Here is a 27747-nt window from a genome sequence, read left to right as displayed (position 1 = left end):
TTTAAACCAGCTGAGATGGTAGGCAATTTGCCTTGTTCTCACCCAGAAAGCAACAAGAGCCAAATGCTGCTGGAGTTGCAGCTGAAGGGCTAGTCCTAGCAGGTAAACTACACCTGGACCAAGACAGCCAATACTCTGAGAGCCCTGCACCAGAGGCAGAAAGGGGAAAAGCCACAAGAGAACTGAATCTCTAGAAGAGCCACAAAAAGGCTACAGCCTGGCAATGGAGCACATAAGTGAGTCCATTTAGCCCTCTTCAAGCCAAGGAAAAGCTCCAGACCGTGAACTGGGCATGGGAGAACAGAAGCCCTTTACAGCCCTCTCCGAGCCAAGAGCCACTTCCAGCATCTGAGAAGATACTGGACAGGGGAGCAAGCCGTGAGTCCCTGGCTAATCTTCTACAGAACTGCCTTTGTGGGAAACTGCAGATTGCGGCACCTTTATTTCCAATTTGAATCACTGTGTTGGAAATTCTCAGATTTGTGCTTAAATTGTTTAACTGTCTCTATATGTGGAATGTAATACCCACAACCCAATAACAGAATCTGTAAATACACTTTGTAAGGAAATATAACATATATAAATATATATTTTATTACATCCCTTCATCATCTTCATAGTGCTTTGATGGACTCTTTCCAGTATATCTACATCTCTGTTGTACAGAGCAGCCCAGAAATGGACCCAGGACTTGAGGTGTGGCCTCACCAGGGCTGAGTAGAGGAGAAGGATCCTTTCTCTTTGCCTGCTGGCAATACTTGGCTTAACGCAGCTCAGGATACCATTAGCCCTCTCTGTCACCAGGGCACTGCTAGCTCATCTTCAATTTGCTGTCCCCCAGGACAGCAGGTTCTTCTCTGCCATGCTGTTTTCTAGCTGGTTAGCCTCCAGCATATACTGGTGCAGAGGATTGTTCTTCCCTAGCTGCAAGACTTTGTACTTGCCCTCATTGAACCACATGAGGTTCCTATCATCCCACTTCTCCGGACTATTTAGGTCCTTCTGAGTGGCTGCATGACCCTCTGCTATATCAGCTACTCTTCCATCAGTTTTTCTGTGAGGATCTTATGGGAGACAGAGACAAAACAACATGAAAGCCTTTCTGAAGATCAGACATAAATGGATGTGAGTCTGTCAACTTCCAAGGGAACAACTCCCAGGGAGCCAGGAGGGAAGATGCTATTGTGTTGACCATCTACATTTGTAATGTAAATACACTGGATTTCCGTGCTCATTATCAGTTTCTTACCTCTCTTTTGTCATCAACCATGTTCCATATAATTTGAAAATGCCTAAGGTCGTTATAACTTAAAAGTTGGTCTTCTTCAGTTGAGTAAAACAATGAGAAATTCTCCACAATGATAGCTGAAAAACCACAAAACCAAAATACACCATAAAGAAAGACTTTAGTCACTTTCTAACTAGTTAACATCTACAAGCAACAATGAATTTTAATAGAATATGAATTCAGTTGTTTAAATGCCTTTAGCTGTATATTCAAACAAAGATATGGAATGGGTTTTATATATATATATATAGGGTCATGCTATGTCAGTATTCACTGTGCTCACTTTTTTAAATGAGATATCTTAAATGCTGGTGTGATGACTAATCTAACATCTTCTAAATCAATTAGGTGAATTCCTAAGGAATTTACTGGGGAAGGGAAAGCTCAGAAAATACTATTTTTTTAGGGTAACTATACAAAAACAACACATCTCATCATTAAAAAATCCCTTTAATTTCCATGATTCCTGTTTTAGCATATACTGCACCAGAGAAGTATCAAAACTGTCACAGGATTATAAGGTAACAGTAAAGGCACATGGTAACCACATACCTAATTGCGCAACAGACTCATGTCTAATATACTAATTGTCAAGATGGACCTTTATGTTATTATTGCATATTTTCACTCACCAACAAGCAAATTTAGCATGATATATGCAATGATGACGTAAAAAGAACAGAAATACATAAGAGCACCAGCATAATTTCCACAGTCCGTTTTCCAGTAGGTGCTGTTATCTGGTGTACAAAATGGAGGCTGAACCTTCAAAACAAAAGAAAACAAAGTCAATCAATAATTAAAACATATTCTTAATTTCTCTGCAATCGATGCAATACATACAATTTCTGTAAGGCTTCCCAGTTAGGGAACAATACTGACAGGAATTATTGTGGGCAGTTTTCTGTCATTCCTTTAGTAGTTAGAAATCAGAAAACAAGAGGTATGACAAAAAAGGCCAAGTTGTAGGCTTCACTATCACACACAAAAGGCACATTGTGCATTAAACCACTACAAAGAAACCACTTGGTGCTCTGAAATGTAGTGTTTTTCAAAAAGCTTCCCTGATCATTAATTTTTAAAAAGGGAATATGATTTTCATCACAATGGTAACCACAGACAGAAATTTACTTGGGCAAAATGAAATGATTCAGGGACAACTTTTGAGGTCATTAAGGCTACCATTCACATGGAACAAGCCAAAGCACAGATGTTAAAGCCAAAGTTAATCTGAAAACTTGCCTTGCCTCAGTCAAAGTGAGCTACTGCACTTCTGATTTCTAAAACATCTTTTTATTTTTGTTTTTAAATCATGTAATGGCCAGTCCCATTAAATATTAAAATGTCAGTGTGTGATTGGAATATTTAGTGTGTGTTATGTTCTGAGGTTTAGTGAGCACTTATATGTCTTGAAGTGATAAAGACAATCATAACACTACTCGTATAAGACTAAGATACTGGAAATACTGGGAGACGCAACAGTGTCTCCTGTTTCTTGACTTCTCTGTCTATAACAGCATCGTACTTACCATGCAGTCATGCATAATTTTGTTCCAGTCTTCTCCTGTAACTATTCTGAAGAGTACAGTAATAGCCTTGCCAGCAGATGAAAAATTTGCATGCCTGTTTTAAAGATTGAGAGAGAGAAATAATTTCAAGTTCCAGAACTAAAACATTGGCAAGAAAAAATGCAAATACTTTCCATTTTCTTCTGTTCTACTATTTTAAAGTATTATTTGAATGAGCTCATTGAATTATTTACTCCATGACAAGATATAGTAACTGAACTTTAGCTTGACACAGGCCTGAGAATTTTGGCTCATTTTATAAAAGAGCTAATGCAAAGTCAAGGCCAGATGCCATCTCCTGTCTCCTTTCTCTTCCTGATGATATATTCAGTTAACAATCAGTTCACAGAACTGTCCCCTTTCTATATCAGCCTGGTACTGTTTCCAAGTGATGCCAACAAGGTGCTGCAGGCACACTGTTTAAACAGCTTGCAGCTTGCACGGTGCTGCTACAAAGCATATTCCAGCTGACATAATGAAGAGCAGCTCTCAGTCTGCTCTTGGATGGATCATTAGGTGTCATTTGGTCCAATGCACAAGGACTGTAAAGATGGCTCAGTATCTCCTATCAAAAACTATGTTTAGAGCTCTTCAGCTAGACCCTGTCTGGTTTTTACCATGGATGAAATTGTCTCTAGAAGAATGTGATTTGTTTTGGGCTGTTTAAAGAACATCCCTATGATTTATAAGTACATGCTGTACCTGTTGATGTTCTCTCCATATTTCACAGTACCAAATAAAACTACTCCAGCAAAAGCATAACAAAGAAGTAGTAAGAACATTCCCACTATGATGAAAAAACTCTTGTACATGCTGACAACCACAGTCAGGAGTAACATTTTTAGTGTCACCTGGAGGGACAAAGAAAAAGCAATCCATGATGCCATTCAGGAAAGCAGAGATAAAAGATGAGAGGTATTGCACCTGCCATTTTGACAATGAATTCTTTATACGTACACGTTAATGGATGAGCCAAGAGAAATGGTACATTATGAACCTGATTAGAATTGAACATTTTGCACCTTCCTCTGAAATTTAGTGTGCTTTTTACTTATTCAAGAGATCAGCATACCTGCCTAATTTGCAAGATGTTGCTATTCAAAGAGTATATACAGGATTATACAGTGTACATTAATGCAGAAATAATACAGCACAACCTTCTTATGATATTCTAAGATCAGTATACTCCAGAAGTATCAAAACTAGCATTGCATGAACAGTGGGGTAGTATCTGAATATGGTGTTAGGTTGAAACCACAGGAACTGCAGCCCATCTAAAGGAATGGCTTGATGTATAGAGAAGTGGTTTTCTTTAAGATGAGCACAGCTTTATTAAACTAGTAATTTCTCAGGCATGTTGGTCAAAGATCTTACGAAGTATGATTTTGGAACTTACATATGCTGTAGGCCTAGCTAATAAGTACAACTTTCTCATGCATGCATACTGTACATTTTATTCTTGGTAAAGTTATTGCCTTAGATTGTCCTAACACGCTTAACCACTTTGGATGCTATGTAAAGTTACTAGAGGGTTGCAGTTTTCTATAGAATTGTGCACAGATGATAACTCCTGTTGACTTCCAGTCACCACACTGCATCACAACAGATAAATTGGTGAAACTGGTACAGCCTCAAATGGGAAAGCATAGATGACTAGGTTAAAACCTTGACAAAACTTTGGAACTATTGAGAAAGCTTTGAAGGCAATCACTTGGTCTGGCTGCACAGGAGAAACAAGGATTTTCCCTTTGACTTCCAAGGCTCTACAGGGTCTGTGCAGATTGATTGAAAAAAAACTTTTTATCTTTACTGAACAAACCTTCTGACTTACTGTTCTTAACCCCAGCAACCTAGTACAGCAGTCTTCTCATCACATTTACTTTAATATGTGCAACTTCACAGAAAATGTTTGGATAGTCTAAGAAGTTCTACAGAAAGAGGACGCAGTTTCAGCACTTGTTAAACAAATGTGTTTGATCTCTGCCCATGCTTATTCTGTCAGCCTACCCACAATTACACCAGAAAAAAATGCAAACACAAAAGAAATTTAAAGTTTAGAAGTGACTTTCTTTGTTGCCATGTCAATGTTTCCAGAAGAATATCTTGGCCTAATATATTTTAAACTTAAACATAAATCCTTTACAATGGTAAGACATACACTGTAGACACCCAAGACTCAGACCTGCAACCTGGAGGAAGAAACTTCTCTAAGAGAGCACTGTCATAACAAGGTGAGTGCATTAACCACCACTCCATTAGTCTTGCAAAGAAAATAGATAAATAGCATGCACATCACCCCAGGGTGAAATGGAAAGAACTGAGAGGAGCACAATGCATGTTAAGAGTTTTAGAAACCATTTTTAAAATACTGTGTGTTACTGAAATTGCACATTTTTTGGCAAGAAATGAAGTTTTTCCAGTAACTATAATATTGTATTATTACACAGTATACATAAAATTGGAAACTGCTGCTTGAAGTCTCCTTTTGTTTGGCAGCTCCTTCTTCAAGCTATTTATGAGCACTGCAGTGGTTGTAGTTCCTAATTTATACTTACGTGCTTGCCACAAATTGAGAAAAACCTGAAGACAATTACACATGCCCCCATCATGTACGTGTAGGCATTCTGGAACAGAAATATGTAAGATTTAATACATTGTCCCCCAGGGATCTCATGGAAGATCACGACAAATGGTCTTTTAATAATAATGTAGGGCAGTTTCCATATGTAATAAGATAAATCATAAACTAGTAGCACCAATATTTCAATAATGGTGGAGCAGCAAGAAACTAACAGAAGATGCTCTACCACTTCAAAAGCACTAATCCAACCTCCTCACATATATAACAAAGAAACCATCAAATCTATTAGTTGGGCTGTAAATATGTTCAGTAGCACCAGCCTACTTGTCTAGACAACTGCTGGCTTATGGAAGCTCCTCAGGCCTTCCAAGCCACTCACTGTTATGGAGCAAATTGTTAATGTCAGGGCAAAGTCACACAAGACAGGTTTTCCTTCAGAGCATGGGGCAGACAAAAGAGAAGCCTGCAGCCATTGTAAGGTTGTGATATTGACATCTTGGGACTGATGACAAGTATCAACTATTCTTTCTCCTTCCCTTGTAAATAAGGGAACCACAGATGTATGCAAATTAAAAAAACTAGGGTGGGATGGAGGGACAGATGATTTCCTTCCCTCTCTTCTATGCCTTTTTATATTAAACATCACCTCTTAACCAAACCCCGAAGTCAAGAATTGCTGCTGTGTTTGGGACAGATTGTATGTTTAGTAATTTTGAATCTATGCCTTCTTCCAGTCTCCTGCTTCTGCCTGAATTCTGTGAGTTTTCTCTTTCTTCCTTGATGCTCATGAAATTGCTGTTGACAAGAGCTCTAAGTCACTTCAAATTCTTTACTTTCCTCAATCACATCACTCCTAAAGACTTCTGTTTTCTACATTTACAGACTCTATCTATACAGTAAGGCAACTTTTGTATTTGATCATCGGCCATAAGAAAGACTCCTTCTTCTTAGCATCAAGCTCCATTTGCTTCAGCCATATTTCAGACTTACTAAACTTCCAAGGCTTCGTCTGGGTGAATAGCAGTGATTGTACTGCTGGTGCTTAACAGACAAAATTAAGCTTAATCACTGGCACTGCATTTTGTAAATCTTACCAGTAAGGCAAAGTGAAGTATCACCCATATAACTCCAAGAGATGTCACCAAGAGGTCATACCGATTTCTTCTGCTTTGCCAGAAGCCAGATGGTGACATGGCAATAATCTTCATTGTGACCTATGGATGAAAGCAGTTTCTCCATTGTACTAAAGAAATAGTTATTTCTTACTACAAAAACGTTTGGTGAGTTCATCTTAAGAAATAGTTTAATACAATCAAGGGCAGGTTTCATTTGAACTAACTGCTCCTGTGTGGGCCAGTTAGGCTGCTGGACTAGGGGGATCATACAAGCTTCCCCTAGATGGAGGAAAATGTACTTGTGGAAGACCACAGATGATCAAAACCTGGCAATGAAGCATATTCTGGAAATGTCTCTCTCCCCATCAAGTATTGAGGGAAAGAGTGCAGCTGACAAACTGACGGTTTATGACAAAATGAATGTTTAACATACACATTGACTCGGTGAATGTTGGCTTAACGTTTCTCAAGAGTTATGCAAATCAAGAAATGAGAAAATTATTGTATCAATAATAAGTAGCTAGAAGTATTATCATCCTAACTAGCTAACTGTCTGTAAGCATGCTAAATTCATCACATTTGAACTCAAGCAAATAATTGTGTTCTGTAGCACCTATAGCTCAGATTCATTGAGAAGCTTCCTCATATTGCAAATATCTCTTGCTTTAAGGAATAGTCTGTACTCAGCACCTACTGTACTCAGCAGCATATAAAAGAAGACAGTACAGAACAGAAAAGGCAGCACATTTAACAATGTATCTAGTAAAAGATAGCAGCCAAAGTGCTTGACATTTCCAGTAGAGGTAACAGCAGCACAGACAGGAAGCTTAAGAATAGATACTGATGAGAAATAGTTACAATAGCTAAGAGGTATTGAGGTAGGGTGATGGATGTAGAGGGAACACTGTAAAGTTTCTCATATACCATTTGTATGAAACCTCAAAGCAAGTCACGTGCTATTATATAAAGGCTATAAATGTCAGGCATTCGTTACATTACTTTTTCCATCCCACCTTGCCACACTGTTATTTTGCACTATTCTTTACATTTCTGAAAGCTAAACCATATATAAGAGGACATTACATTGAGCTAAAAGGCTGATTTTCCAGATAGATTTTTTTCCCATATATTCTTTTCTGAAGTCTGACTATAAAATTAAAAACATGGTCTCTGAATCCTTATCATTGGAGGCACCTGGAGGCATCCTGCCTTCTTCTATCCGATCAGTTGACATGCCCTAGAATATTGGAGATAAATACAGGGGTTGGCAGGGATTACAAAAGACCTGCAAACATCCTTACCCTTCTGCAGCAGCTAGCAGAGGTAAGAGGAGATCAGCTAGGGTACCTAGAAAAGGTTTTTTGTGTGGCTTTTTTTTTTTTTTTTTTTTTTTTAATGCCTTCAGTTATTTAGGCCACTGAATCTCACTGTATATCTCCCTTTCTCACAGTGAGAGCTTAAACACTTCCCTCACTTGCAGTATTAAGACACCTAAGTTCAGGTGTCTATAATCTTGAACTGAATACTATAATATGCAAATGAAAAATAATCATATCTCACTTTATTCTGTGATCATCAGTGTGGTAACAAAAGTGAGATCTCTGAATTGTTCCTGTTCTTCTGTACCACACACTCTGATGTGAGTAGTAGAGGTTTAAAACTAAATCAGAAGTCTTTAGACTGCACACATGGCCATTACCTAAGCAGAAAGCTGTGGCCTTCCTTATGGACCACGCCAGTGGCAGCAGACCATGTACAGAGCAGACTCTTGAAACCAGAGTGCACTGCATCAAGGAAGATCTTGGGCAGAAAGCTGCTCCCTCTCTGCACAAATTGCATGAACTCACAGTGTGATAGCTTGCCCATTGAGACTGTCAACAATTGTTTTTTGGTTCTGACTCTGACAAAGTTCCTTTGAAATTCTAGAAGTGTATTTGTTTCCCTTGGCAGTCTAAGAGAAATAAGTATTTCTAAAGACATGGTTAGTAGGTAAATTAAAACCTGCCTGTGTATGATACAAATCAAACTTTTCTGTGTTTGTTCAGTCTCTCAAGAGATATGGATTTCTCCTGGGTAGGGAAAAAAGAAGCAACAACACGGACATACTCTAGCTGCAGCTCCTACAAGGTATTCACTTCATTGTTTATTCATCACTGCTGGCAAAACCTATCACTGGAACACAGGAACTGTCATATTGGATTAGGGCAGTAGAAAATGTATTCTACTACCATATTTCTGATAGTGGTCAGTATTGGCTATTCAGAGGGAACTGAAAAGAAAAATACCCAGTCACAAAGTTATAAAAGAATTACTAACTAATCTAACCACAGAGGAAACATCTTCTTAAACCTCATAAATGTGTGCAGTTTTACACTACAGCTATCCTTATGCATCAAAAATATGTGCTTGTAAAAATATGTTTAAGTCCTTGGATTCCAACCTTACGAAAACAGACTAATTATGCCTTGCACAGGTGGTTCTGCTGATGATTAGAAAATCATGGAGAACAATTACCACATAGGATTCAGAACTGCATCAAAATATTATACAATTCAGAAATTTGACATAGCTTATTACATAGTATTAAAATAAAATGCAATGCTTAAAAAGCCCAACAAAACAAAACTGAGAGAGGCTTGATGGTGTGACAGCTACAGAATAGTGAGAATTAACACACCAGGCAAAATATAAATAGATTGAGCAGAAGTTCTGTGATACTACACAGGACTTGTGTTGTACAGAGTGAATGTAATCAGAGATGCTCTGCACTCTGATTAAACGTTCTGCACTCTGCACTCACTGGGTTCACTGAAACACATGTTGAAATGCTCAGAGATGAATATATATAAAAGGACACAAACTCAAGCTGGTGGAGAGGTATGACTATAAAAAATTAGAAGTTTATTCCTATCGTACATGTTTAAAGATAAATTACATGGAGAGCTTCAAAAGTACATGTTCAGAAATGAAACTATAGTGAAGAATGAGATAATATCCCAACTAGTCTTAATTTCAGGAAGTCATAGAAAAGATTACCTCAAGGACAAAAATGAAGGTGAAAACAACAGACATCGTTGCTAAAGGCACAGTCACTGGATCTGCAGCATCCCACTGAAATGCAAACAAAATTTGTTCATAGAGGAGTAGCTGTTAAACAGAAATAAATGCCTCTTTGTTACCTTAACTACTCTTGAAGACTTTGCTAATGAATAAATATACTCTAAAACAAATGGCAGCTTGTTGTGTTTTCTCATGGATTTACAGATTAACTGGAAATTAAAAATAGTGGACTCAGCTGTAAAAAAGCAGACATTGACTCAGCTTCACAAGATACAATTAATCTACAGTGATCTCTGCCAACTGAAGCTGCTGTATTTAGACGTCCTGTTTTCCTACTGTCATCACAGTAATGGATCAACTGATCATTAATTTGGATTAGGGAACGTGCAACACATCTGTACTACTAAAATGAAATGGTTAAAAGAAACATAATTACCTTGACTGATAACAACACAGACTGGGCCAGAACAAGTACAGCAATAGTTCTCTTAAAAAATGGATGCTGAGTTATATCATACATCTTAGCTCTAAAGCCATCGTTATCTGAAAAAGAAAGAGTATGAGGAGGAAAGTGAAAATACACAGTGATATTTTCCCCCTATTTCTTGACATAATTTCTATGTTCACTAGTGGCCAAATAATCCTTCATGAGTTTCAAAACACATTTCTAATTTCCTGTTACAATTTTCCATATCAAATAGGGCTTCTGATCGCATAATTTTGAATACTGGACACCCATGTTTCATGAAGGCTTTGGTACTTGTAGGGCAAGTGCATCATTCAACTGCTATCAGGTTAATACATTCTATTCATATCATTAACAGCCAAGTGAAAATATTTTTCATTTAGAAATTCATTTTTTTCATTAAGGCTTATCCTAAAATCATTGAAGCACAACCTTTTTTGGGTTGATTTTAATAGCCTTATGCAGAGATCTATAGCTGGAGCCTGTTTCCACATTAACTTATGCACAACCTCCTAGTGGCCTCATGATTACAATTTTAATTTGAATTGCAGACTCCTGGGGAATTATGAACACTATGGCTGAACATGAACAAAATCAAAATAACTTTGATACCAGGACGAGGTGGGAGATGAAGAGGTTGTGCTATCTTCAGTCTACTTTTCAGATCTTCCCATCGTCTCTGATCCACAGTCAGCAAAGCTGTGCCCTTATTAAACAAAGAGAAGTGCATAAAGCTTTTACCACATTAACATTAGAACATTTAATGCTGTAAACATAAAAACAATATTTTCTTTGGTGCCTGACATCAAGTTACGTATGCAACTCTCCTTAAGTAATACACTGTTTGGGTAAAGGACTCTAAAGTATCAGCTATTACTCAAGAGGATGTCTGGATGCATTAGCTGTGAGTTTCTGGGACTCAACTCAGCAGGCACAGTTGTTGCTCTTTGTAGCAGCAGCCCAGTGTGAACAGTGAAACACTGCAGGTGGTCTTCCATTTGACTGAACATCATTTGCCAGGAAGCACTGTTTTAAAGAGTGGTCGATTTTGTCCAGACTTTGCTGCAGAAAATCCTGCAACTTGTCAGTGCCACTACAGTTTTTCAGAGAATGAGCCCTCCAGGAGACTGCTACCACCCTCCACAGTGTTTCTGCTTGGGGTGTAATTGAAATAGAATAATAGTATGCTATGAGTCTACAACAGTTCTCCACAAAGGAAGCACTTTTAGGATGGGCAGTGGTTGATGGTAATGTGTGTGTTTTCATAACATAGGAAGAAACAAGCAAACCCTAAATGTAATTCAACATAATTTAAAATGACCTTCAAAACCAAAATGAGGTTCTCAACACTTCAGAGAACTGTAAAATCTCATGGAGGGAGTCTGGATTTATAAAAACAAGGGAGACCTTCTCAAGTTAAATATCACAAGCCTATCTCCCAGACACTTGGCAGTCCCCCAGTCAGCTTAGAGTCACACTGAGCTGGGTGAAGGCTGGTGTGATCTTTGGGGCTCGCCTTAGCACTGGCTCATGTAGATGCTGGAGCTGCAGCTGGCTGTGCAACTGATAAGGTCAGGATTCCTGCTTCTCCAGAGACATAATCTTTTTACAGACCCACGTCTCTGCGAGGGGGCACCTTCCAACACATTCAGACAATAGGACAGATGTAAGGATGTCTACTCTTTGTGTCAGGTCCAAATTAGAATCATAGAAACAAAGAATCAATGAGGTTGGTAAAGACTTCAAAGATCATCAAGTCCAACCTGTCACCCAACACCTCATGACTACTAAACCATGACACCAAGTGCCATGTCCAATCCCCTCTTGAACACCTCCAGGGACAGTGACTCCACCACGTCCCTGGGCAGCACATTCCAAAGGCTAACAACTCTCTCGGTGAAGAACTTTCTCCTCACCTCGAGCCTAAACCTCCCCTGGCACAGCTTGAGATTGTGTCCTCTTGTTCTGGTACTGATTGCCTTGGAGAAGAGACCAACCCCCTCCTGGCTACAACCTCCTTTCCGGTAGTAGTAGAGAGCAATAAGGTCTCCCCTGAGCCTCCTCTTCTCCAGGCTAAACAATCCCAGCTCCCTCAGCCTTTCCTTGTAGGGCTTATGCTCGAGGCCTCTCACCAGCCTCATTGCACTTCTCTGGATATGTTCAAGAGTCTCAAAGTCCTTCTTAAATTGAGGTGCCCAGAACTGGACACAGTACTGTACCATTTAGAAATGCTTAAATTAAAAGGAAACTCACTGACCCCAATGAGCATGTCTGATTTATATTACTGGAGAGCTTTCACTGCAAACAAGACACAAAGTGGCAAAAGAAATGTAAAATTTAGAAATAGTGATGTCAAGTCATTCTGTTGCCTAGAAACTACCACTTCCACCAGGGGGATCTCTACAAAGAGACCACAGAGCAGAGCCACACAAGTGGGACTACTGCTGGAAGAGTTGCGTTTAGATCAAAATTGGCAGATAATATTTGAGTCAATCTTCACTTTGAGTTACATCTTCACTGCCAATTGAACACACGTCACTTAGAAGCTGTAACAAGTGACAGGCAGGGTTTGTGAAACAGGGGGTGGTAGAACACTTTGGACTGTTGGCCTGTCACTTGAGACAGTTGAGCACCCAGCGCAGAGCCCCTGTGGTAATTTCTAGTCCAACATCTCCATGCCTGCAGCCCTAAGAGCTCACAACAAACACCAGAGCATATCTGAAAATATTTAGGGCTTTTTTTTTGAAAATTGTTTGTTCTCATATAAAATAGTTTATTCAGTAATTGTCCAACTGACTTCCCTCAACAACTCCTGAATATCAGCCATGAAGTTTCTAAAGCCAACATCTACTTAAAACATCAATAGCTTGACCAAGTAACTAGTTTTAGGCTGATGCAACTTGTCTCACGAAGTAGACTACTTTGCTCTCTTCTCCCTAGGCTACTCTCACTTTACACTTTTTTTAGTTCCTGGAACCTTCTTCATGCTACTTGAATATTGATCAGGCTGAGATTTCCCTCCCCCCAATGTATAATTAACTAACATACTCATTTTTTCAACTCAAATCTGAAGACATTTTTTCTTTCCCCTGTAGTAAATACACAAAAAGTAACAAGTATTCATGAAAAAAGAGATAAAAAGTAAACATTACATGTCTCAGCAGCTACCTGAAGTTACCAAGAAATAACTGAAGAAGGTGAACCAGAGGACATAAATTATTTATACTGAGTGTATTTTTAGTGTCATGTAAATTCTATAGAAATATTTCATGATGTGTCTGTTCAGTGCAATTTCCAGGAAAATGTTACTAGTCATTAGCTTTTTAGATGTTCAGGCAATGGCTTTCCCTGTATTCATATACGGAATTGAGGGAGGACAGATGAAAAGGTGGCCATAGTTTGAGCAAAATGTACAAGCAGAGAAAATAATCCCAGAATGACAAAGAATCAGATAGTTTTCTGAAAATAACAGGAAGCCTAGTCCATGTCTTGCACCTCAGACTCCCACATTTACATTGGTAGCTCATGAGGTTAAGGTGAACTGTTCAGTTATCTTCTGTGCTCACAATCCTTCTAAGCCTTATGTTCACACCTTCCTGTTCCCACTCATCTCGAACCCCAGGGAACATAAACAAACCTTCACTTCTCATATGAATTTGAGCTGTCTTTAAAGCTCCATGTCTAAGAGGAGGGAGTGGAATATGAATCTGCTACAGTCACATATAATTAAGGGTATTTTCTTCCTGTTCATATTTCAAACTTAAAAAATTGGTGAAAGGTTTCTGCTGATAACAGTGTATAAATCACTTCCAAAGTAACATGCTTGTTGAAACAAAATCACCTTATTCCATAGCTGAGAGTTGACTAACACAGATGAATAATAAGTTATCAGTTTATAACATCTCCCTAAGTTATGAAAGAAATCTCACAAGAAGCCTTTTCAGGAGACAGGCTCTCACAGTGAACTTGATATAGTGAGTGACTCCTATGGAAAGAGTAGGAACTAATAGCAAAATCCCTGTCTAGGATATTGACAGCACTTGGTAGGATTTGGTTTATTGTCACAAAAGCATAATAAAAGTCATACTACTAGTGACAAGGTAATAGATATTCTAGTACCCTTTTTCTGTGGCAGTGGCCAAAAGTAGATGCCTGTAGGTGTGGCAAAGATACATTCAGTATCAGATGAAAAACTGAAGAGGAGTGTACCATTTCTTCACCCCTCAACATCACATACAGAATACCTCAACAAGGTGAAGGAAAGATGTTTGATTGGCTCTAACCAAAAGCTATTTAAAAGCAACCTCTGTAATGTGATATTTCTTCTTCTTTCCTACACTCATACCTACGAAAAGGTTTTTGAGTAAACTGATCCATGAAGAAAGTGTAAAGGGAATGAAGAAGAATCAATTTATATGATACAAATGCTCAGCCAGCATCTCAACAGTTTCTTGGACTATAATGTACACAACAGAAATATACATAGCTAAATACATCACAGTTACAGAAGAAAAATGTTACAATAATTTTAACATTTCAAGCAATATTTTAATGATGTGCAATTTAAATAAAATTACCTTTCTTTTTTTTTAAGATTTGCTGAAAAATGCTTTATATTCATCAGTATAAAGCTGACACTTTTGAAGAAGAAGTAATACTACACAGCTTAACAGGAAGGGGCAAAAGCAACTATAAAAATCCAGTAGAGCATCTATAAGTACATTGTGCTTTAGGTCCAATCTCCATCTGGCAACATGGCTGCATTGTAAGTAAAATCAGACAGCTTCAAAAGAGTATGTGATGGATTGTTAGCACCTTAGACTCGAGTTTTGAAGGGCATATGGATCTGGCTACTTACTTGGAGACTTGCAGGATGTATAAGTCAATCTTAAAGGCAGACATCCCAGGTAACGTAGACAGTGCAAGATCAGTGTCAGATCTCTTACAGAACCAGTTCCACACAATAAAAAAAATTCACTCCATACCTTGTTTTCATTGAAATTAGCGATGACAACTCCAACAAAGAGGGTCAGTCCAATCATGCAGCCAAGAAATACAAAAACATGAATATAGATTCCATGGATCTGAATAGACAAAAATAACATTAATAGTTAAAACCAATCAAAATTGTTGCTGTAGAATTCAGCGATTCTGATATGATTCCTTACCGGCCCAACACGATGAATAATAACATCTCTGACTTCCACCCAGCCTTTTAATGAAAGAACTTCGAATAGTGCCAGCATTGCATTCCCCACATTGTCAAAATTAAAATTCCGAGGATTTGCCCTGAAATGCAGTATAAAAACAGGTGTAACTTCAGCAATAAAATTATTTCTGTCTGTTACCTGGATTTTTCACATTGCAGCTAATATTTTAAATACTTTGCAAAGTTGCTGTGAAAGCTTCTGAAACATATTATTCAAGGTTCTGTCTCAAGAATAAGAAAACAATAGCAACAGCCATAAATACAGGCTCATGTTGAGCTGTTCATCAGGTGACAGACCCCAAGTCCTTCTCCTTGAGATTGCTCTTGAGCCACTCCTCACCAAGACAATTTTTTGCTTGGGCCCACCTCTCAAGCCTGTCCAAGTCCCTCTGGATCACATCCCTTCCCTCCAGCAAGTCATCACACAGCTTGGTGTCATCTGCAAACTTGCACTAAGTTCCACTGTCCACATTGCTGACAAAGATGCTAAACAGCACTGGTCTCAGTACTAACCCCTGAGGGATACCACTTGTCACTGGTCTCCATCTTCTTGGCCTTTTTATACCATCTGCTCTGATCTTTTTGTATCAATTGAGATTCAAGAGGATGTTTCCAGCTGAACATTAATAGTGCCATCTTTGAGCTAGGATAGGACATTGCTCCATCTCTGTTAATTTTTTCACAATTTATAAGGTAAATGGTTGTATACCAGAATAATTATTAAGTCTTTACAGTGAAAAAGAGAGATCTCAGATGCAGAGATTTCTCTTATACGCAGTTCCTTTACTAACATCTGGCTCTTGAAAATCTGGCCTGACACATCCAACAGGTGGCATAAATGTCTTTGCAGTAAAACATTTTTCTGCAATAGCAAAATATTCCCCAAAGTTTACAGTTATGCTGATTAAGATAGTTTTTGCTTTATTTCTGGTTCAAGCTGAAGAGGACTGAATTTGCTTACTCGAGGAAGAATTTGACTGAAGCATACAGAAACAAAGACTCCTGCAGATGTCAGAGTTTCACTGACTGTTCAAATCACAGTGTATTATTTGATTATTGAATCTACCACTGCTGGTACATTCTTTGTCAATGCACATAGTCAATTAAAATAATTGTGGCTGTTAAGCTGACTTTGCAAAACCAACTTATAAATGTAAACAATTAAAAAGAAGAGCTTTTGCCTGTTCAGGTGTTGGGAAACATTAGGTGCTAATCATAATGTTAGCTCTTAAATAATTTTTACTGCACTACTGCACCAGATAGACTGCATGGATTCCCTGCACTGGAAGAAAAATAAACTAAAAAAAGCTGCTAGCTGGCATGGCTGATGGCCACAGAAAGTAAAGGCTGGTTTTAGGCATGACTTGCCTGGTTTGGTTTTTTTTCAGCCTTCTTTTAGGCAAGTTGATTCCCCCTTCTTCCCAACTCTTCCTAAATATTCTTAGGTTCTGTTGTTGATGTATGCTTCTCAGGATGTCTTCATAATAGAAGTAAAGAACAATTTGTTCAAGACAGTAATTCCCACACCTAATTCCCATCCAGGTTAAGTACCTACAGGTATTTTTTCCCTTTCTGCTTTATGAACAGAAGAGCAGGCTAAGTTTGGAAGAGTTTCATATATCTGTTCTTTTTTTTTTTTTTTTAGTATACCAGGATTTCTACCCTTAGTATCATCTCACTTATACCAGGAAACCTCTATCAGTAATTCAATGCCACCTGAGATCTGAGTCATATTCTACATCAACAGCTTAGAATTTGAAGGAACACACGGCAATATTTAGCAGCTTACCAGACTCTTGGCACCCAAAATCCAGGCTTTTTCTCTCCAGGTCTTAACTTTAAATTGAGATTTTTGGAAACGCTTACATTTATTCTGAAGATGCCATGACAGTCTTCCTACAGTGAAATAAACCAAAGCCTGAGGTTAAATAATTGCCTGTGAGAGATGTTAAAATGTTCATATAGACTTCATACTTGCTGTGATGGGGAAGCAATATAAACAGAAATGAAGGGATATGTACAGGACTGGGATAAGTAGTCATGGACCTTTATCCAAATGAAAAATGCATCTTAGGAAGAAATTAAAAAACCCTTCTCCTTCTTGGACAAAGAATGTTTTTAATTTTGAAAGCCTATCTTGACTTTTACCTCTTTCTTAAAGACCATTGTTTTCTCCAGGTGATAATATTTCTCCAAACAGAGTACAAAACACAACTATCCTTCTCTTTGCATCTACACAGCATTCCCAGTGCTTTTGAGCTCTATCAGACTAACCTATTTTGTAGCTGCTGACCTAGGAATGCAAAAGTGTAATTTTCCATGGTTAATTCCATGTGACATCCAGTCCTTTCCAGATAATATGACACTGATTTGACAACTTTTTCAGACGGTACCCAATATTTGGACTTGTTTTACTTTTTGTGTGAAACTCCAGCCTACCCCCATTCATTTTATTACCTCATACCCTTTATCACCTTTCCCTCCATCATCTCTCTTTTGAACAAGACAGTACTCAAGATCTGCATAGCTCATATTACAGCTCTGACTGCCCACTTGCTTTCCCCATCAAGCAGAAACAGCACAGCATACTATCGTTTTGAAGCGGAACAGTTCTTACCCTAGAGATGATGTGTGGATCATTGCATTTAGCCAGTTTTCCAGCAAAGAGCTGCACTCCAAAGCTTGCAAAAACAAGCATTAATGTCAGCAAAAGAATAGAAACCTGTAAGGATGAAGTTAGATTTGTCAAACTCTCCTCTTGCAGCCTTAAAAAAGGTGGTCAGATCCTTCTTGCAGGAAGGACTGTTTTATTGCATAAAACTGGAGATATGGCTCTCATGGGTTCTGATGCAGTAACTAGGTGCAATATAATAATAATAATTATTATTATTATTACATCTAAGAATTGTAGATAAGGACCAAAGTTTTCTTGTACCTTGCTAAATTCTGTACCCATAACAACTGCTATTCACTTTGAAGATTAAAGTACTTAAATATATGCTTCTGTTTTGCTGAATCAGGCTTTACTAATTAATCTGAGTAAGCCATTGTTAGATATTTAATTCCAGGACAGCTACGATAAAGGTATGTATGAACAAACTATGATGTAAATATCTTTAATAAAAGACACTATCTATAAAATGCTATCTAGCTTTTTGCTTTTTATCCTTCCTCTATTACTTTCTGCTAATATTTTGTAGCTTAGATTTTTATAATAACCTGACCTAATAAAGCATTCTGTTAAGGAAAAAAAAGTCTATTTAGGTTGACAAATATCACATAGCGTGGCAAGACAATGGATTGGGTTCTCATCAAGAAATTAGACTGCATTACTGTTATTATGACTATGAATGTATGAGTATATAATCATGATCGTAATAATAACAACAACTTAACAATGAGATCCACATTTGTGATGAACAATTGTCTCTGGTTGCTTCTCAAAGAACTTGGGAAGTAGAGACCTTCAGCTTGGAAACCAGGTTTACTTTTGTTCTTGCAGATCTGCCACGCCCTATTTCAGATCTTCCTTCCCAACTAGAACTGTGAATAAGGGCTAGATTTTATTTCAGTAGTCCTCCTATGTAATTATGGCCAAATATATGGTGGACAAATAATACCATTTATAAAAGAATGATTACAGCAGCTTTATACAGTATAAATGTGTATGAGTTACTTATATTCCAAATTTGTAACTTGTCATGTGGTCATCTGCAATGGTTGCAACAATGGAAAGTTAACAGATAACAATGGACAGAAGTTTAGAATATATATATATATATATATACACGCACACATTATAGCATAATGGTATCTTATGACTCCTCCACGTCTTCCTTTTAAAAGGAACAAAATAAGCGGCACATACCAAAAAGATTTCCTTAAAGCCACTAAACAGCTCTCGCACCACTTTCCTCATCTGAGGGACCAGTTTGAAAATTCGAAGAGGTCGCAGGCAGCGAAGTACCATTAAGAGCTGAGCCCCAGATTTGGCAGGGACATTCTGAGGCATCCAGCACAAGAATATCAAACTCACCTTGAGAAGACAGGACATGAAAGGGCAAAGAAGGATTAGGCTTATAATGTTTTACTTGACATAGACATAGCACAGATCAATAAGCACTTATTTTCTGTAAAATTGACTGAAAGATTAAGGCAAAAAAACCCTGATTTGGATCTCCTGTGCCCTGGCTGACTGTCCTAACTAACGGGCATCACCTTCAGCTTCTGTCTTCCCCTTTGACTCAAAAATCTATTACACTCTTTTTAGTAGATGGAACAGTTTCAAAAGAAGAAATAAAATTGGCTGATTCAGAGCAGGAACATGAACTACATTTTTGGAACAGGAAGCATCATCTAACTTCTCCCTTCTCATTTTAGGGATTCTATCCTGAAACTGAGATATGCTCACCTGGAAAGTCTGTTAACACTTTTCTTGCCATTTTTTCCTATTACTTTGTTATAGGCATAAGTAGCTTTGCCACTGTGAGGCTTTATCATGCCAATATTATGCATTCAGAAGAGTTTTCAATGAGCATAGCTGAGTCTTGTAGCCTGAACAAGCTCTGACAGATGGTTTTTGATTATGAAGTCTGTTAATTGCTTCTTATTTTTAAAGAAGGATTTATAAAGCTAATGTGTTTGTAGGGGGACAGAAGTGAGAGTGTTAGAGGTAAATGCACAAAAAATGGACGATCAAGCTGATATCACCCATGTGACTTAAAATACAATATTATTTCTTAAAACCAGCAGTGCTAAAAGACAGTTTCCTCATCAAAACAAAAAGATCTGCCAGTGCTTCTGACCTCTCACAGGCACATTTAAATTTCCAAACTATACCAGCTAAATTTTCCTTCAGACAAGCAGGGGGATACAGAGGGATTTCACATACTAAGTATGTTACAGTAGCTATTTTGTCTAAGTATGCATATTTTTATTTATGCTAACAATGGAATCTTTGATACAAATTGATTGTGACAAATTTTATGCAGCACATCTGCCTGGTGGATTAATCTGATGGATTTAATCTAAATCCATCAAATCTTAGTAATTTTTTCACTTAGAAAGCATTTCATATTGTATTATACTGATCACTGGTTTTGATACATTCTTTGGTGTTTATTGCCATACATGAAGAGGAAATGGATCTCATTCTCTTGTATTTGAATGGAATGAACAAAATTTCCAAGAGACAAAGAAGACAGTAGAATAATTTTTTTTTCCCGAGAACCACTACTGATAGGTATAGAATATCAAATTATGCTGCTTTGCTTCTTTTCTGCTATGGCAGCATCAGTAACAAGGACGTGCTCTTCTGCCAAATGGCAGAGGCTTTTGAAAGAGCAGGAGAACTGTCAAGAGGGAAGGAAGCAATGAATGGTTAAGCAACAGATAAAATATAGATTCTGCAAAAAAATGCTGAAGCAAGGCCAGAGATCTCAAGCTTACTTTAGAATGAAATCAGGTCTTCTGTTTAAAACATATCAACAGACAAAGAATTAAAAAAGGCCATCCAACAGTAGTATACTTAATTGCCAGGTCCTTATCATGTAAGTGTATTTTTAGATTTCTAAACAAGTATTTGTACACATAACTGATAGAACTGCAAGTGAAAGCAGTTGTGTTTGTGCACATACTACACTGTTGCATTTGCACCAGGTTGCAGAGCCTTTTTTTTTTTTTACGGTTACCAAACATTTATATACAAAAATTTATAAAAATTAAGAATGCAACAAAACCCACCTATAAATATAAAAACTTACAAGATATATAAATATGTCCATAACTCCTCCAAAGTCCCTAATAACAGCTGTTGGTGTGAAAAACAAGCCATCTGCCATAATCTTCAGATTAAGCTCAATGCTCATGAATATTACAAAAACATATTCAGCAATCTGAAAATCAAAGCAGAGAACAGTCATAATTTAGGAAAAGGCAGTGGAGAAAAACCAGGTGACTGTGCTTCATTAACTGTAAAATGATTCAGTGACAGTACCTGCAGTGTTGGAGCATGCATAACTCTTCTAAAGGGGGATTCGAACATCATGGAAATGCAGGAGCATATAGTAACAATGATCATGACCCAGTCCAGGTAAGTAACCAAACCCAGCAAGTCACTGTGAACAATACATAAGGATAACCATTACAGAAATGCCAAGAGTGCTGCCACTTGTATTGTGCCTATGTTGCAATTAAGTGCTTTCCCATGAAAAAATAAATTAAGCTGAAGAGTGTCAAAGATTTCATCATTTCATAAATGTGTAATAAAAGTAGGGAACATGCAAATGGAAAAAAAAAAGTCCTCTTCATATTCATCCTCCTCCCCTGACAACTCCATGAAAAGAAAAAGCTTTTTGGGGAAAAGAAAGAAGTCGATATGTGCATGCACACATAACACATACATGCATGTGTGCGCTCACACAATTTACTGCAGGATTGTGACCAAAAGTTACTTTTGCAGTGCTTACTAAAGCTGATGGTATTTGGTATTTTTCACAGCTCCAGTAACAGGATCTGTTTTAGAACTATAAAAAGAAGAAAAGATAGTCATTTATATTTTATTTCAGTCAGCATTACAATTATACAATGCATTCAATACCTCAAATAAATTTCTGTCCAAAATCAAGGCTATATTTTATCTTGGCTTAATTTTAAATGTCTCTATAAATTTCAATCAATTCTATGCAGTTTTAGACATATTATCAACACACCTACTATCGCTTTAATTCATGGTTTACCTGTAATTCCTCTAATGATTCTTTACCCTGCTGGTAGTTTTGGATCTTGCTTCTGTAAACACAGACTTCATTTGGTATTTCACTTGGGAACAGGGTGGGGATAACCTGCTACTAAATTTTATGTTCCAAAAGTTCAGGAGCAATTTCCTTTTATCTCAAAACCTCTTGGACAATATCCTCAGTTGGCACACACAAAACAAATATTCCACAAGCACTAGTTCTTTTATTACTTCTTCAATAATTTTCTGATTAATATTTCTAGATTCTCTATATCTTAACTCTCCTATAAATTGCTGCATTTCACCTAACACATCCGAACACCTATCAGGCAGACAGAGTGAACAAGAACCACTCTGTAAGTAATAAGCACATATCTAAGAAACATGAGTTAAGGTCCTGCTCTAGTGAATAGGTAGCCTTTTTGTACAAAGCAGAAGAGCTTCAGCAGGAGAAGCGACAAGAATCCTATCCAAGAAGCCTCCCCTGAACCAGTGGTTAGGGGCACATTTTACTTATCTTTCAAATCCTTGTAGCAAATGAGGCAGGATCTGCACTGAGGCATCCTATATACTATATGAGGGCCCTAGCCATGGGGATGTGAGAGTTGGGCAGGGAGAAATTTAATGAAATTCAACAAGGGCAAGTGTAGAATCTTGTACATTGGGAGGAACAACCCCATGTATCAGTGCAGGCTGGGGACCGACCTGTTGGGGAGCAGTGAAAGCAAAAAGGACCTGGGGGTCCTAGTGGATGGAAGGTTGACCATGAACCAGCAATGTGCTCTTGTGGCCAAGAAGGCTAATGCCATTCTGGGCTGTATTAGAAGGGGTGTGGTCAGTAGGCTGCAAGAGGTTCTTCCCCTGTACTCTGCCCTGGTGAGGCTGCATCTGCAATATTGTGTCCAGTTCTGGGCCTCTGAGTTCAAGGACAGGGGGGTTGGCCTCTTCTCCCAGGCAACCAGCACCAGAACAAGGGGACACAGTCTCAAGCTGCGCCAGGGGAGGTTTAGACTTGAGGTGAGGAGGAAGTTCTTCACCGAGCGAGTCATTCATCATTGGAACGGGTTGCCCAGGGAGGTGGTTGAGTCATCGACTCTGGAGGTGTTCAAGGGGAGACTGGACGTGGCACTTGGTGCCATGGTTTAGTCATGAGGTCTGTGTTTATAGGTTGGCCTCGATGATCCCCGAGGTCCTTTCCAACCTAAGTGATACTGTGATACTGTGATACTGTAACTGCTTGAAAGAGTCCAGTGCAGAGCCACAAAAATGATTACAGAAGTGGAACCTCTTCCTTACGAGGGGAGACTGAGGGAGCTGGGGCTCTTCAGCTTGGAGAAGAGAAGACTGAGAGGTGACCTCATCAATGTTTATAAATATGTAAAGGGTGAGTGCTAAGAGGGTAGAGTCAGGCTCTTCTCAGTGATGACCAATGACAGGACAAGGGGCAGTGGGTGGAAGTTGAAGCATAGGAAATTCCATGGAAACATGAGGGAAAATTTTTTCACTGTGAGGGTGCTGGAACACTGGAACTGGCTGCCTGGGGAGTTGTGGAGTCTCCCTCTCTGGAGACATTGAAAACTTGCCTGGATATATTCCTGTTCCGCTCTAGGTGATCCTACTCTGGCAGGGGGGTTGTACTAGATGATCTTTTGAGGTCCGTTCCAACCTCCAACGTTTTGTGATTCTGTGAAACTACCATCACTGAGCTTAAAGTGAAAAATGGACTAATTTGTTTTAAGGCATAACCACCACAGTGATTTTATGACTATGAGTTACAGGAATGCAAGATGCACACAAGGAGAACAAGAAGAATCTTCCTCAGGCCAGGCTCACACACTTACTCAAGTCAGTATACAGAATATTCTGGGTTTGGTGCCTTCCCACTGAACCCACTTTTGTGTTTTCTCAAGCTCATACCTCTTCCTGACACTGTATACAGTGGCATTCCTCAGCATTTTTTACTGGAAGAAAGTATGTATGTTTTCAGTTAAAAAAAAAGATATGCAGAATATCTTACTTGGCAAGCTGGGGGGAACAGAATTTAAATAAACTTTTTAAAAAATGACTGTTTAATGAAATCAGTTTACTCTTAAAATTGCTAACATTCTAATTAAACTGTTGATAATATCAACATCCTGTGACCCTCAGGTACTCCACAAAGCTAAAAGGCACTGACATGGGACTGGAATACATGTTCATGTGTTGCGTTTTGCTGTTTTTATTTAGCAGCTGCTTAATGGACTAATGAATCACAATCAGGTTAGCAGCTGCGTAGGAAAGTAGGTGCCTAATTCTAGGATGTGCTTCTATATAGCTGGTAGAACACTTAAATATGGATATTGTAAACCTGACTATCTAATCTTCCTGCTGCTGTACTTAGAAGTAATTTCTTAAAGGGCATAGTGAAAATCTATATTAAAGCAGGTACTGAAACCAGGTCTTCCAAGTATCAAGCTCACAGCCCTGAGCTATCTGGTGTCTTATGATGTTGTTTTGCAAGATAACTTGCACTAGACCTCCAAAATTAGGGTGCTTGCTATAGACAGAGCTATAAGATGATTTTACATCAAGCTGCTAAGTGGATTTGTATCTGCTACACTTGCATACACCTCCAGTTTAGTTACTGAGTCTTCCTGGTTTTCACTTGGTCTCAGCTTTTATATTTTAATGTCCCAGAGCTGAACACTTCCCCATCCCATTCTGGGTCTCTAATTATGGTCTTTGCATTATGTATAATCAATCTTTGAGTAACAGTGTGTATAAAGATTCCCTGCCCTATGATGACGAATAGGAAGGGAACAGCAACCTGATTCCCCAAGGACTAAATATAGGTGTAAAAACATGACCCTCTCCTCTCAGTTCATGCCTGCAGTTTCACCACAGTCTTCTCCCATCTCAGCAGCCTAGAATGCTCAAACATGGCTGCCCTTACAGAGCATTTTAGTGCTTTCTTTCTTCCAACATCAAGACTAAGCAACTGACTGACAGCTTGTATGGTAACTACACTATACTCAGTTGTCATTTAAAAATAAAGGATAAACCTAGATTTCTGAGGTCACGAAAGCAAACACTTTTTGGTACCAATTGTCAATATGGAATGGACTTACGCATTGAAGCGCGCTCGTACCACCACTCGGCAGAAATTCCTGAATCTGTGCTCACGACCAACTATGAAAAGTGGTTTATCAAAATATGGATGATTTTCCCGCAGCTCCTCTTCCTGGACTTTTCTTTTAAAAGACAGAATGTAAATTATTGAGTGATATGCATTATAACTGAGAAAAATATCCCTTATTTTGCGTTCTTCTTTAACATCTTTTACTCCGTAAAGAGAATACTCAATACAAAAATGTCTGTGCTCAAACTTTTGATTTTTAAATACCTTTTCATTTCAGCTTGTTCTTTTTTTTCTTGGATCATCTTTATCTCACTGTCTTCTCGCTGCGCATTTCTGTATCTCACTGTGTTGGAGTGCTAGAAGCAAAATGAGTCCTTTTAAATGAGGTCTGGAGGCTGCTGTTTCATAATGTTTCAGATGAAAGCAAGATACAATATTTTACACAGAAAGATGCAAATGAAAAATCCTTTACTTCCAAATGCACAACACATCAACTCAGTCAAGCATATTGTACTTTATTGTGTACCTATGGGACTTCAAGGTTAATTTCACTTTTAATGTAATCTATGAAGTCCTATCAATGCAACTTTTAACTTTAAAAGCAAAGGTCCTGTATGCTCAGCTGATCTGTCTGAACTGGAATTAATAGCATCCAATTTACTCAGGGCAAAGACTGGGAAAGAAAAGGCTTTAGACACCCTTTCAGCTTCTCTTGATAGCTGCATATGTTGTCAGACAGTGAGTTGTACAGAACATACAGGTAGTGACTACCCAAGCACAGAGAGCAGGGAGTGGAAAGAAGGACACTGTCTGAGCTCATCCAGTGGAGGATACAGTCAGTTCTACTATTCAGAGTTAAGGGAGTTTTTGGAGTAGTTCTGGAGGGATAATACTGTTGGACACAAGCAAAGCCACATCTGCTTTAAAAGACAGTTACCTACAGTTTCTTTCTACCATGATGCAGGGTAGTAACCAGTGATAGGACAAGAGGTAATGGGCACAAACCTGAACATAGGAGATTTAATCTAAATACAAGGTGGAATTTCTTTACTTTGAAGGTGGTAGAGGACTGTAAAAGGATGCCCAAAGAGGTTTTTGGAGTCTCCATCACTGGACCCACCCGGATGCATTCCTGTGCAACCTGCTCTAGGTGAACCTGCTGTGGCAGAGGAGTCGGACTAGATATCTCCAGAGATCCCTTAAAACCCCTATCATTCTGTGGTCTATGATATGTGATTAATTACTTCTCATGCAGTCGTTTTTAAGTATAAAGCACATATGAAAAATTACACTCAGAGTTTGTAAATGAAGGGAAATAATATTGTCCCATGAATTTTCCTAGTCAGAGATCCATAAAATATTAAGAATTTCAGAAGTGAAAATGCACTTAAATGTATGAAACTATATCACAGTGAAGTCCATGATAACTATTCTCCCTTTTAGTCTTTGTTCTTTTTCCTGACAGTTTTGCTGCCCAGTGAGACCTTTAATGAACTTCTGATGTTTAAAAAAATATTGTTAAACTCCCATATGAAATTTTGGAGTGCTGTTTTGCCAGCCTGAGTGATCTGTGAATTCCAGACTTTAAGGTATTTAAGGTATCCTGGGTAGCAATTGTTGTGTTCCTAATGTAGTGTCTACAGCTTCAGTGAATCTATCATAGTAAGTGTTCCAAAACCAGTAAGTCTATCAGTGAAATAACCATGTCAATTATTTTGAGGATAATTCTAATGCAGTTACAGTATCTGTTTTATGATTTCCTTTTAATATTTCAAAAGACAAATTGTAAACAGGATCATAAATAGAAGTTAGTCTGGAACAAACATTTATTATGTACTACATATTTCTTATATTCTCAAATTGAAACTATCTTTTCGATGCGGACTTACATCTTGAGTCAATGTTTCAAGAGATTTTCCCCTGCTGATGCGCTGGCTGTTGGAACCATGTCTCAGTGACCTGAAACAATCATAATCAATTTAACGATACATCTCAAGATGAAATTTTGACCTTTATAGGATAGCCATCATAAAGCCACCTTCAGTCACCCACTATCTCAAATTCTTATAAGGTTTTTTTTTGCCAGGATCAGAAGCTTTTATGTTCTTCAATTGTTTTCAATCTGTCTAACATAAGACAATTTCTTTCCTTCTGATCTTTAAATCGATAGCTTTGTAGTCAGCGAAAGAAATGACATTTGAAATAAAAAGGCATTTCTCCCATTTATATAGTACAATGAATTTAATTATGCTTACAACAAAGAATGTAGAATTCAGTTCTTTGTACAAGTAAGCAATCTCAGTTTTTCATGTTGGCTATTGATCAAATTTAATACTTTTTCTCACATTTGTTTTAAAAATATTTTAAAGTCATCCTTTCTGTCCCTGTTTACCTGCGTTCTTGTCGGATATGGTGCTGGACACTAAGTATCGATCTTTCTTTTGCTGGCTGCCCCTCAAAAGATCCACTCAGCATGCGTTGTCTAGTGCAGGCCCTAAGAAGATATACAGCAATGATGACACAGAGTTTTAAGTATAAATTATAATTTCTGAGGTACCTTGTTTAGACAAGTCATATTGGCTTTCTAGGAAGCAAGCACACAACTA

At 38.2% G+C, this 27747-nt stretch overlaps 1 protein-coding gene across 3 annotated transcripts in view; it reads right to left on the bottom strand.

The window, feature by feature from the left end:
- The window catches only part of NALCN (sodium leak channel, non-selective), a 261613-nt gene that overhangs the window by 9483 nt on the left and 224383 nt on the right, over positions 1–27747 (bottom strand). For 2 of the 3 annotated variants that reach the window (XM_068163255.1, XM_068163429.1), the window contains 21 exons: positions 27534–27635; positions 27031–27100; positions 25406–25497; positions 25131–25253; positions 21755–21811; positions 21283–21403; positions 21050–21181; positions 19156–19323; positions 17905–18009; positions 17077–17183; positions 15247–15367; positions 15064–15162; positions 10691–10784; positions 10049–10155; positions 9589–9663; positions 6532–6651; positions 5412–5480; positions 3559–3707; positions 2818–2911; positions 1921–2053; positions 1250–1365 (listed from right to left, as the gene is read on the bottom strand). In XM_068163255.1, the coding sequence (XP_068019356.1) occupies positions 1250–1365; positions 1921–2053; positions 2818–2911; positions 3559–3707; positions 5412–5480; positions 6532–6651; positions 9589–9663; positions 10049–10155; positions 10691–10784; positions 15064–15162; positions 15247–15367; positions 17077–17183; positions 17905–18009; positions 19156–19323; positions 21050–21181; positions 21283–21403; positions 21755–21811; positions 25131–25253; positions 25406–25497; positions 27031–27100; positions 27534–27635 (2254 nt within the window). The remainder of the gene's footprint in view (positions 1–1249; positions 1366–1920; positions 2054–2817; positions 2912–3558; positions 3708–5411; positions 5481–6531; positions 6652–9588; positions 9664–10048; positions 10156–10690; positions 10785–15063; positions 15163–15246; positions 15368–17076; positions 17184–17904; positions 18010–19155; positions 19324–21049; positions 21182–21282; positions 21404–21754; positions 21812–25130; positions 25254–25405; positions 25498–27030; positions 27101–27533; positions 27636–27747) is intronic. The other variant, XM_068163339.1, reaches the window with a different exon arrangement.

The sequence above is a fragment of the Melanerpes formicivorus genome, unplaced genomic scaffold, assembly GCF_026170545.1.
Source record: "Melanerpes formicivorus ecotype bairdi unplaced genomic scaffold, bMelFor1.0.p_v2 SCAF_1, whole genome shotgun sequence".
In the NCBI taxonomy this organism is placed as follows: Eukaryota; Metazoa; Chordata; class Aves; order Piciformes; family Picidae; genus Melanerpes; species Melanerpes formicivorus.
This window is presented reverse-complemented; position numbering and strand designations above follow the sequence as displayed.